General features: G+C 44.1%; 2 protein-coding genes across 3 annotated transcripts in view; both read left to right on the forward strand.

The window, feature by feature from the left end:
- The window catches only part of LOC129829702 (retinoic acid receptor gamma-A-like), a 116,373-nt gene extending 105,388 nt beyond the window's left edge, over positions 1-10,985 (forward strand). For both annotated transcript variants that reach the window (XM_055891562.1, XM_055891563.1), the window contains 6 exons: positions 247-388; positions 4,867-5,030; positions 5,702-5,878; positions 6,662-6,866; positions 7,140-7,298; positions 7,651-10,985. In XM_055891562.1, coding sequence (XP_055747537.1) covers positions 247-388; positions 4,867-5,030; positions 5,702-5,878; positions 6,662-6,866; positions 7,140-7,298; positions 7,651-8,030 — 1,227 coding nt within the window. In that variant the 3' untranslated portion in view covers positions 8,031-10,985. The remainder of the gene's footprint in view (positions 1-246; positions 389-4,866; positions 5,031-5,701; positions 5,879-6,661; positions 6,867-7,139; positions 7,299-7,650) is intronic.
- LOC129829769 (prisilkin-39-like) lies at positions 10,868-12,362 on the forward strand. The gene is made up of 2 exons (XM_055891677.1): positions 10,868-10,910; positions 11,341-12,362. Exons 1-2 carry the CDS (start codon positions 10,868-10,870, stop codon positions 12,360-12,362), a joined length of 1,065 nt encoding a protein of 354 aa, XP_055747652.1.

A 12,362-nucleotide genomic window follows, 5' to 3' on the forward strand; every position in this document is an offset into this window, starting at 1 on the left:
AATAATTCTCTCTGTTAATTTCTCAGTGTGTGACCGTTACAATGTCACTCCCTATATAGTATTTAATCTGTTCTTTTCCCCTCTTTTCTCTCTCTCTCTCTCTCTCTCTCTCTCTCTCTCTCTCTCTCTCTCTCTCTCTCTCTCTCTCTCTCTCTCTCTCTCTCTCTCTCTCTCCCTATCCCTCTCTCTCTCTATTTCTTCTATCTATATCTATATCTATATATATATATCTGTTGATGTCTCCAGGGTTTCTTCCGACGCAGTATCCAGAAGAACATGGTGTACACCTGTCACCGAGACAAGAACTGCCAGATCAACAAGGTCACCAGGAACCGCTGCCAGTACTGCCGACTGCAGAAGTGCTTTGAGGTCGGCATGTCCAAGGAAGGTGAGAGACGTAAGAGGGGCTGAGGGATGAGGGATGTGGGATGGGATGAGGGATGTGGGATGGGATGAGGGATGTGGGATGAGGGATGGGATGAGGGATGTGGGATGGGATGTGGGATGGGATGAGGGATGTGGGATGGGATGAGGGTTGTGGGATGGGATGAGGGATGTGGGATGGGATGGGATGAGGGAATTGTAGGGTATGTGGAGTTCAGTTCTGATTGCTTGTTTTGATTGTTTGTTTGCAAGATGTGATCTGTAGGCTAAGAGAGCTTCATAAACTGTTTATTCAATTGTGGGGTTGGAATAGTGTGAGACATATTTGGGGAGAATAAAAAAAAAGGTGTTGAGTCCTCATTCAAAGGCAAGGGCTGTGTGAATACAAAGAGAACTGAGCTCTTTAGCTTTTTTACCCCAGAGTTCACTTCAAGGAGGACTGAGATTGGTTATTTTAAAGAGGACTATGTGTGAAAACACCCTCAGACTTACCATTGCACAAACCTCATTGCTACAGAACTGATTTTAATTGGTTAATGTTACATAGGCTTACGTGTTTAAGTCATGTTAAAACATAAATCTGAGCGGTAGATCTCGGCTAGCATTTTGACTCAGAAAGTGATCTTGACTCAGAAAAGGCTGGTGACCACTGACCTAAGAGGAAGTATGAGGAGAAACAGCAGGGTAGTAATTTGGAAAGACTGGGCACAGTACCAACCTTATGACTAATCATGTTACCAAAATGAGTCTGTTTAAGTCCCAAATGGCACCCTATTCCCTATTTAGTGCACTACTTTTCACCATAGCCCTATGGGAATAGGGTGCCATTTGTGACACAGACTCTGTCTTCCTGTTTCATCAGTGATCTCACTCTCAACACACCCTCACATTGCCAACACCTTCCATGTTTAATTCACACTGACATCTCAGTGGTGAATGAGTTGGCACCAACTGATACTTCTGTTGTGACAAAGACAGAAGCTGTAGCACTTTCAGCCACACAGGGCTCTATTTTCAGGGATTGTAAGTGATGTGAGTGTAACAGTGTGTGTGAGTGAGTGGCAGGCAGTTTGCCCATGGGACATGTATATGGGTGTAATGTTTGTGTGGATGTGTGTCAGGACTGAGATCACATTGTCCCTGCTATTTCTGGATATCCTGAGAGGAAGGAAAGAATGGGAGGAGGGAGGGAGAGAGGGAGATAGAGAGGGAGAGAGAGAGGGAGGGAGAGAGTGAGAGAGGGAGGGAGTGAGAGAGGGAGAGAGGGGGAGAGGGAGAGAGAAGGAGGCCATGCTTACTGGTCAACTCAATGGTCAACTCAAGTTTCAAGTGTCATGGTTTATTCGCCACGTGCACAGGATACAACAGGTGTAAAACAGAACAGTGAAGTTCTTCCCTTGAGACCTCTTTCCCAACAATTCAGTGATAATAATAATATAGATAATAATATAGATAATAATAATATAGATAATAATGATATAGATAATAATGATATAGATAATAATATAGATAATATAGATAATAATAATCTAGATAATAATAATATAGATAATAATGATATAGATAATAATAATATAGATAATAATATAGATAATGATATAGATAATAATAATAATATAAATAATAATAATATAGATAATATAGATACTAATAATAATATAGATAATAATAATATAGATAATAATAATATAGATAAATATGTAGATAATAATAATATAGATAATAATAATATAGATAATAATAATACAGATAATAATAAAATAAATAATAATGTAGATAATAATAATATAGATAATATAGATAATATAGATAATAGTAATATAGATAATGATAATATAGATCGTAATAATATAGATCATAACAATAATATAGATACAAATGATAATATAGATAATAATATAGATAATAATGTAGTTAATAATAATATAGATAATGATCATATAGATAATGTAGATAATAATAATATAGATAATATAGATAATAATAATATAGATAAAGTAGATAATACAAATATAGATAATAATAATGATAATATAGATAATAATAATATAGATAATAATAGAAAATACAATCAAAAATTTAAATAAAAACCACACAAGAACTACGATCTGAGTTAAAGAAACGAGAATGCAAGTAAATACAGGTCAGTGCCAGTACCTTATTCAATGTGCAGGGGTGCTGGAGTGGTTGTATATACAGGTCAGTGTCAGTACCTTATTCAATGTGCAGGGGTACTGGAGTGGTTGTATATACAGGTCAGTGTCAGTACCTTATTCAATGTGCAGGGGTACTGGAGTGGTTGTATATACAGGTCAGTGTCAGTACCTTATTCAATGTGCAGGGGTACTGGAGTGGTTGTATATACAGGTCAGTACCAGTACCTTATTCAATGTGCAGGTGTACTGGAGTGGTTGTATATACAGGTCAGTACCAGTACCTTATTCAATGTGCAGGGGTGCTGGAGTGGTTGTATATACAGGTCAGTGTTAGTACCTTATTCAATGTGCAGGGGTACTGGAGTGGTTGTATATACAGGTCAGTGCCAGTACCTTATTCAATGTGCAGGGGTACTGGAGTGGTTGTATATACAGGTCAGTGTCAGTACCTTATTCAATGCGCAGGGGTACTGGAGTGGTTGTATATACAGGTTAGTGCCAGTACCTTATTCAATGCGCAGGGGTACTGGAGTGGTTGTATATACAGGTTAGTGCCAGTACCTTTTTCAATGTGCAGGGGTACTGGAGTGGTTGTATATACAGGTCAGTGCCAGTACCTTATTCAATGTGCAGTGGTACTGGAGTGGTTGTATATACAGGTCAGTGCCAGTACCTTATTCAATGTGCAGGGGTACTGGAGTGGTTGTATATACAGGTCAGTACCAGTACCTTATTCAATGTGCAGGGGTACTGGAGTGGTTGTATATACAGGTCAGTGTTAGTACCTTATTCAATGTGCAGTGGTACTGGAGTGGTTGTATATACAGGTCAGTGTTAGTACCTTATTCAATGTGCAGTGGTACTGGAGTGGTTGTATATACAGGTCAGTGTTAGTACCTTATTCAATGTGCAGTGGTACTGGAGTGGTTGTATATACAGGTCAGTGTTAGTACCTTATTCAATGTGCAGTGGTACTGGAGTGGTTGTATATACAGGTCAGTGTTAGTACCTTATTCAATGTGCAGTGGTACTGGAGTGGTTGTATATACAGGTCAGTGTTAGTACCTTATTCAATGTGCAGGGGTACTGGAGTGGTTGTATATACAGGTCAGTGTTAGTACCTTATTCAATGTGCAGTGGTACTGGAGTGGTTGTATATACAGGTCAGTGCCAGTACCTTATTCAATGTGCAGGGGTACTGGAGTGGTTGTATATACAGGTCAGTACCAGTACCTTATTCAATGTACAGGGGTACTGGAGTGGTTGTATATACAGGTCAGTGTCAGTACCTTATTCAATGTGCAGGGGTACTGGAGTGGTTGTATATACAGGTCAGTGTTAGTACCTTATTCAATGTGCAGTGGTACTGGAGTGGTTGTATATACAGCTCAGTGTCAGTACCTTATTCAATGTGCAGGGGTACTGGAGTGGTTGTATATACAGGTCAGTGTCAGTACCTTATTCAATGTGCAGGGGTACTGGAGTGGTTGTATATACAGGTCAGTGTCAGTACCTTATTCAATGTGCAGGGGTACTGGAGTGGTTGTATATACAGGTCAGTGTCAGTACCTTATTCAATGTGCAGGGGTACTGGAGTGGTTGTATATACAGGTCAGTGTTAGTACCTTATTCAATGTGCAGTGGTACTGGAGTGGTTGTATATACAGGTCAGTGTCAGTACCTTATTCAATGTGCAGGGGTACTGGAGTGGTTGTATATACAGGTCAGTGTTAGTACCTTATTCAATGTGCAGGGGTACTGGAGTGGTTGTATATACAGGTTAGTGCCAGTACCTTCTTCAATGTGCAGGGGTACTGGAGTGGTTGTATATACAGGTCAGTGTTAGTACTTTATTCAATGCGCAGGGGTACTGGAGTGGTTGTATATACAGGTTAGTGCCAGTACCTTTTTCAATGTGCAGGGGTACTGGAGTGGTTGTATATACAGGTTAGTGTTAGTACCTTATTCAATGTGCAGGGGTACTGGAGTGGTTGAGGTGGTTTGTAAACAGGGCTGAAAAGTGACTGGTAGCAGGAATACCTCAATGCAGAGGGGGAGGAAGAGAATGGGAGATGGTGTCATCACTTTGTTTAATGAAGTACTGTTATAAGCTGTATTGTATACTATGGCTTAATAACTTGTTTGTAACATCACTGAATTGCAGAGCATCAGTGGCTAAGCCTAAATAACATGACTGATCCATGCTGTCACTGATGTTCTTATTCACATGTTGTTTGTTCCTACTCTTCCTCTTCTTCCTCACCTACTCCTCCTCCTAACCCCCCCCCCCCCCCCCCCCCCCCCCCAAACTCCCCACCCCACACAGCGGTGCGTAACGACAGGAACAAGAAGAAGAAAGACGTGAAGGAGGAGTTGGTGTTGCCAGAGAGTTATGAGTTGAGTGGAGAACTGGAGGAGCTGGTCAACAAAGTCAGCAAAGCCCACCAAGACACCTTCCCCTCACTGCTGCAGCTGGGCAAATACCACACCGTAAGAGTCTCACACATCTTTCTGTTTCAACATACGGACACACATCTGCTATGAACATGTATACTTTCCCAACTCAAAAGGCCAGTTTAGGGTAAATCTTATTTCTCCATTGGTCACTGTGTGAGAACAGGGGTCAGGTGATCGGTTGGTGTAAAGTAAGACTGTGAGAGCATTCTACCTGGTTGGCTGATGTTCAGTCAGTGATATTATTATTCTAGCTGATTGATGTCTAGTCAGACAGACAGGTCCTCCGTGATACAAGTCAGTATACAACGTCCATCCATGTATGAGGACAATGGGAGATGACATGGAAAACTGCCACTAGGGGCAACAGTGAGCGCTGTTACCTTCTGGTTTTGGTTTCACTAGGGCGTTGTGGACGTGGATGGGCGTAAGCATCTGCCTCTTGTGCATGTTTAAATCCTGCGATAGAAAGTTGTTTTTTAGATTTTAGTTTTAAGCCTATCCTTAACCCTTATGTTACCCATTCGGAGTTTATACCTAACCTGAAGATTTCGGAGTTCGAAATGTTACGTTTGAAAAACATGGATGGACGTCTAATTCTGATGTGAGACTGTGAGAGCTAGCTGAGTAAGAACCCTGTCTTTTAACCCTGTCTGTGTCTCCCATATGCTCATAATATATCTCTCTGTATCTCCTCCGTCCTCCAGAACTCCAGTGCAGAGCAGCGCGTGCAGCTGGACCTGGGGCTGTGGGATAAGTTCAGTGAGCTTTCCACCAAGTGCATCATCAAGATCGTGGAGTTTGCCAAGCGCCTCCCCGGCTTCACCACCCTCACCATCGCTGACCAGATCACCCTCCTCAAATCAGCCTGCCTGGATATCCTGGTACTTACCTGGTTCTTCCCATCCCTTCAACCCCCTCTGTGTTATCAAATAAAGTCTCACCAGTCATAGTTGAGATCTGTCGAAAGGTTCCCATTATATAATAACTGGTACTCAGAAAGCCATGTGTAAATGTAATGATAAGAGGACAGTGCCGCTCAGTGGATAGAGGTGGCATTGCAAGAATAACTTTGCATGTCGGCTCATACTGTAGGGAGGGAAAGTTGAATCGCTGAAGATGTTTTATGGACAATAGATGAAGAACAAATCAAATCAAATCTGTCACATACACATGGTTAGCAGATGTTAATGCGAGTGTAGCGAGTGTAGCGAAATGCTTGTAAACATAGCCTACTATATGGATCAGACTTCCTGTGGTAAGCACTTCCTGTGGTAAGCACTTCCTGTGGTATGCACTTCCTGTGGTATGCAGATAATCGATTTTATTTATGGTATACTTCCCCCTCTCTTTCTCTGTCTTCAACCGCCCACCCCCACCCCTCTCTCTCTCTCTCTCTCTCTCTCTCTCTCTCTCTCTCTCTCTCTCTCTCTCTCTCTCTCTCTCTCTCTCTCTCTCTCTCTCTCTCTCTCTCTCTCTCTAATTCTATCTCTCAATTCAATTTAAGGGCTTTATTTGCACGGGAAACATATGTTTACATTGCCAAAGCAAGTGAAATAGATAATAAACAAAGGTGAAATAATCAATAAAAAATTAACAGTAAACATTACACTCACCAAAGTTCTAAAATAATAAAGACATTTCATATGTGTCTCTCTCACTCCTAGATGTTGAGGATCTGCACCCGCTACACTCCAGAGCAGGACACCATGACCTTCTCAGACGGGCTGACCCTGAACCGGACCCAGATGCACAACGCAGGCTTCGGCCCGCTCACAGACCTGGTGTTTGCCTTTGCTGGCCAGCTGCTGCCTCTGGAGATGGACGACACAGAGACGGGCCTCCTCAGCGCCATCTCCCTCATCTCTGGAGGTACTGCACCCTGAGGGGCTTAACATGATTTTACTGCCAGTCAATACAATGTTAAGAGCACATACAGAGCTAAATGTCTGTGAGGTGTTAGGCCGGGATAACTTCCTCACTCAGTTACAATACCAGTAGAAATTTGGAGATAAAATAATTTAGATACACTATACTTTACTCTTCGTCAATTTCAGCAATTACATCAATTCTAGTGTGATGAATGGTTCCTGTTTATCAGGTATTGTGTATATAACTCTGTCCTCTCCCCTTCCCGTCCCTCAGACCGTATGGACCTGGAAGAGCCCCAGAAGGTGGACAAGCTGCAAGAGCCCCTCCTGGAGGCCCTGAAGATCTACGCACGTCGCAGACGCCCCAACAAACCACACATGTTCCCCCGCATGCTGATGAAGATCACTGACCTCAGAGGCATCAGCACTAAGGGTCAGTATTAGTACATTGGATTAGAGTCGAGCATCCTCCGTTAGAGCACCTGTAACACTGCCTTGACACACATTGAAGATATGCTAAGATTTGGACCAAACTGTCTTGACACACATTGAAGATATGCTAAGATTTGAACCAAACTGTCTTGAACATCAAGGGTGGGTTGTAGACTTTTTTCTCTCTCCGTATTTTATTATTTTTCTGACAGGACAGTTAGAATAAGATTGGGATACAGCAATTGGAGAGAGTACAGAACGGAAGAGCACAGACAGGAGAGGCAGAGCCAAAAGGAATCACTTTCCAGATATGATGCCAACGTTTCTCTTTTCTCTTTGTCTTGTTTGTACAGGGGCAGAGAGAGCCATCACTCTGAAGATGGAGATCCCAGGCCCCATGCCTCCTCTGATCAGGGAGATGTTAGAGAACCCAGAGGCCTTCGAGGACCAAACAGAGAGCAGTGGAGAGAGCTCCCCACCGCCTGCCCCTCCACCCGTTCCACCAGCCTCCTCCAAGCCCCCCGCCACCATGAAGACTGAGGCTGAGGACGAGGAGGACAGCTGGGGGACAGAGAATGGCAGCGAGCCTTCCCCAGAGGAAGAAGATGAGGATGACTATGATGATGGGGAGGAGGAGGACCTGGACAGGGGCTCGGACAGCGAGGGGGAATCCTGGGCTCTGGAGGGTAGCAGCGAAGGGGCTAGGAAGAACCATCCCGGGAGGGCGCAGTGAGGAGGAGAGAAGATCACAGATATACAGACTCTACACTCAAACACACACACACACACTAACTGACGTAATCAAACACACACACACACACACACACACACACACACACACACACACACACACACACACACACACACACACACACACACACACACACACACACACACACACACACACACACACACACACACACACACACCATACCCCTTCCAGTGCTGGCCCTCCCTAACCTCCTCATCCCCTCTATCTCCCTAATGCACATCCGTCTCTCCAGGCAGGACAGGACACAGCAGGACAGGACAGAGCAGGACAGAACAGGACAGAGCAGAGCAGGACAGAGCAGAGCAGGACAGAGAAGATCAGGACAGGACAGAGCAGAGCAGAGCAGGACAGAGCAGAGCAGGACAGAGCAGAGCAGAGCAGATCAGGACAGGACAGAGCAGAGCAGAGCAGAGCAGGACAGAGCAGATCAGGACAGAGCAGAGCAGAGCAGGACAGAGCAGATCAGGACAGAGCAGAGCAGAGCAGGACAGAGCAGAGCAAGACAGAGCAGAGCAGGACAGAGCAGAGCAGAGCAGGACAGAGCAGATCAGGACAGAGCAGAGCAGAGCAGGACAGAGCAGAGCAAGACAGAGCAGAGCAGGACAGAGCAGATCAGGACAGGACAGAGCAGAGCAGATCAGGACAGAGCAGAACAGGACAGGGCAGGAAAGGACAGGGCAAGACAGGACAGTAGAGCCATATGGTTGCCTGTATAGACACTATAACTCAGGTTCCCTGACTCGCAGGTTCTTGACAAGTGCCATGCAGAGAGACTAATAAAACGAGAGACGGAGAAACCACATGATGCAACCGTCTGGACTTGTGACTCGTGATATAGAGAAGAGAGAAGATGACAAGAATACTATCTTTGACGAAGCAAATGTCCAATTTTTTACTATCTTCTTGTTTGTATCTATATAGATGAATGTCCAAACCAGACAGCATGAACTGAACAGTAAATCTGGATGCCAAGCAAAGCACACTTCTCAAAAAGAAACCAAACTGAAAATGCTAATTATTTTGTTGGGCTTTTCATTTTTTTTTTTTTTTCTTCTTGTTTTATTTTCTTGATTTGTATTTTTCTTTCAATTTATGAATAAGTCCCTACATATCTATATACCATTATATTATTAGTCTTTGTTTGTAATCCTGGTTTTGATTTCTTCAGATTAGGTTTTGTGTTTGAGGAGTTTTCCAGCGGCGATATAAAGAGAGATTTGGAATCAGAATCAGAACATACCGCTAGCTGAATCTCCTGACCAACTGGTGGTTTTTGGGCACTTTTGCTCGCCGTAGATGTCAATGATAATCAACTCAGTAATGTTATCTTGTGTTACAGTGACTCAAGTTGTGATTTGTTGTTATCAGGGGACTGGCATTAATCCATGTGCTTTCTTTCAACACAACCAACTATGCTGCCGATTGGACATGTGTCTTTGTGCCAAAGTTCGCAACTCATTTTCAGAAACAGAGAGTCCGTGACCCTAGACACCAACCAGTGCTCACACACACATCAAATCTTCACGCCTCAATTAGACACACAAACACACACACACACACACACACACACACTAAATCTCGGATCTATAACATATGTGCCGTCTTGGTTCGGGTGCTTAGACAGAGATTGACACTTGGCCGTATATGTAGCACTTTGATATCCTGTTTTTAAATCAGGCACCGCTAGCAAAGTAAGTTACAATACAATACAATACAACTTTATTGTCCAATATTGACAGTACCGTCACTGCCAATCTTATCTCAACAGAAATCCTCAGATGTCTGTCACATTAAATAACTATTTCACGACGTGCACAAGCAGACACTCTTGCGTACACAAAAATACACACACACACACACCCACGCACAAACACACACACACACACGCAACCAGGATCTGTTATGGATAATGACATGGAAACAGACTTCTCAGGGCTTCTCTGTAAGGACCAAACCCTAGCGGGTTCGCTAGAAACAGGCAATATTTTTGTGTGTGTATTTTTGACTCAGTCAATTGGATCTGTCCAGTTAACCCCTATCTCTGTGTACATAGAAGATATATGACTAGTCTACAAATGGCCTGGATGCCAGTCTGTTACCCTTTTCACACTATCATGACAACCTAACCCAAACTGTGCTGACTTCACATTGTCCTTCAGTCCACGGTTCCAACAACTATGGTGAGTGCATAACTAGGCCAGCTCTGTACAGCTCAGTTTGGCTTGGCTTGGCTCACTAGTGTGAAAAGACCAAACCTGTCTCAGACCAGATTTGGCTGACCTGTGCTGCTGGCATCCAAGAAACCAACTGCCTTCTCATCTAAAAGCCATTATATCATCATGTCTTTGTAAGGTTGTATGATATTCTCTCTCAGCGTTTTGTGTTCTCATATTTCATTTCTTCTCAATTGTCTTTGTTGCCAAAATGTCTCAGTCAATATGTAACCAGCTGGTCATAATGCAGCTGGCTGGCTACATACAGTACAGAGGTTTGTATGCAGTCTCTCTGTGAAGCAATATGAACAGGAATACGACAGCCTCCCAGCAGTAGAGAGAGAGTGACCTACTGTACAGTACTCTCAGAATGTGGGCCTCCTGACCTGATTTGAGTGTGTGTTAATGCTTTAACATGTCTCCTCTGCCATTGGGTGAATGTTCGCTGTATGGTGCTGTGATGTCATACAGCGCGGAGCAGAGAAGCGAGGTTTGATGACCTCATCACCGCTCCTCTCTGTCAGCCAGGCAGTCATGATGCAAACACAACGCTGAGATTATGTTCTTACACAACGTTGTGACAACATGGTTCTGATGCAGGTGTTATTTTCTGTAAAACACAGCCAAGGTATTGTCCAATTTTCTGTTCATACCAACTCATACAAAGATAAGCCATATAAATAAATTACTTTTGTGAGATTAACAGATTATTTTAATGTGTTACTTTTACTTTCTGTTTTCATCTGTGTTTATAGTGAATGTTTGAACAATTGGTAATTTCCTTATATCTTGGAGGGAATAACCATAGAGATCCTATTAAATTACAATATCTATCACAGCGCTGGGTAACCATTGTTGACCAACTGCCCTTACCAAAATGGCTGACCTTTTTATACTGTCATAAGAAGGTTCATGTCCATTCTATTACGGGAATAGCCTCGACTCAGAATGGGGAAATGTTATATTGCACTTACAACACTGTTATGAATGTGTTTTAAACTACACTTCAGACTATGTGTTACCAGTTTTTTTTTAATGATAGCCCGCCCCTTCACCAGCAGTGAGCTGTGAGCCTGTGTACAAGACCCCTGGGTACAAGACCCCTGGGTACAACACCACTGGGTACAACACCACTGGGTACAAGACCCCTGGGTACAAGACCCCTGGGTACAACACCCCTGGGTACAACACCACTGGGTACAACACCACTGGGTACAACACCACTGGGTACAACACCACTGGGTACAAGACCCCTGGGTACAAGACCCCTGGGTACAACAGCACTGGGTACAACACCACTGGGTACAACACCACTGGGTACAAGACCCCTGGGTACAAGACCACTGGGTACAAGACCCCTGGGTACAAGACCACTGGGTACAAGACCCCTGGGTACAAGACCACTGGGTACAAGACCCCTGGGTACAACACCACTGGGTACAAGACCCCTGGGTACAAGACCACTGGGTACAAGACCCCTGGGTATAAGACCCCTGGGTACAAGACCCCTGGGTACAACACCACTGGGTACAACACCACTGGGTACAAGACCCCTGGGTACAAGACCCCTGGGTACAACACCACTGGGTACAACACCACTGGGTACAAGACCCCTGGGTACAAGACCACTGGGTACAACACCCCTGGGTACAAGACCCCTGGGTACAAAACCACTGGGTACAAGACCCCTGGGTACAAGACCACTGGGTACAAGACCCCTGGGTACAAGACCCCTGGGTACAAGACCACTGGGTACAATACCACTGGGTACAAGACCACTGGGTACAAGACCCCTGGGTACAAGACCCCTGGGTACAACACCACTGGGTACAACACCACTGGGTACAAGACCCCTGGGTACAAGACCCCTGGGTACAAGACCACTGGGTACAAGACCCCTGGGTACAAGACCCCTGGGTACAAGACCACTGGGTACAATACCACTGGGTACAAGACCACTGGGTACAAGACCCCTGGGTACAAGACCACTGGGTACAAGACCCCTGGGTACAAGACCACTGGGTACAACACCACTGGGTACAACACCCCTGGGTACAATACCAATGGGGGTGCAAGATAA

This window comes from Salvelinus fontinalis, chromosome 31, assembly GCF_029448725.1.
Source record: "Salvelinus fontinalis isolate EN_2023a chromosome 31, ASM2944872v1, whole genome shotgun sequence".
Taxonomy (NCBI): Eukaryota; Metazoa; Chordata; class Actinopteri; order Salmoniformes; family Salmonidae; genus Salvelinus; species Salvelinus fontinalis.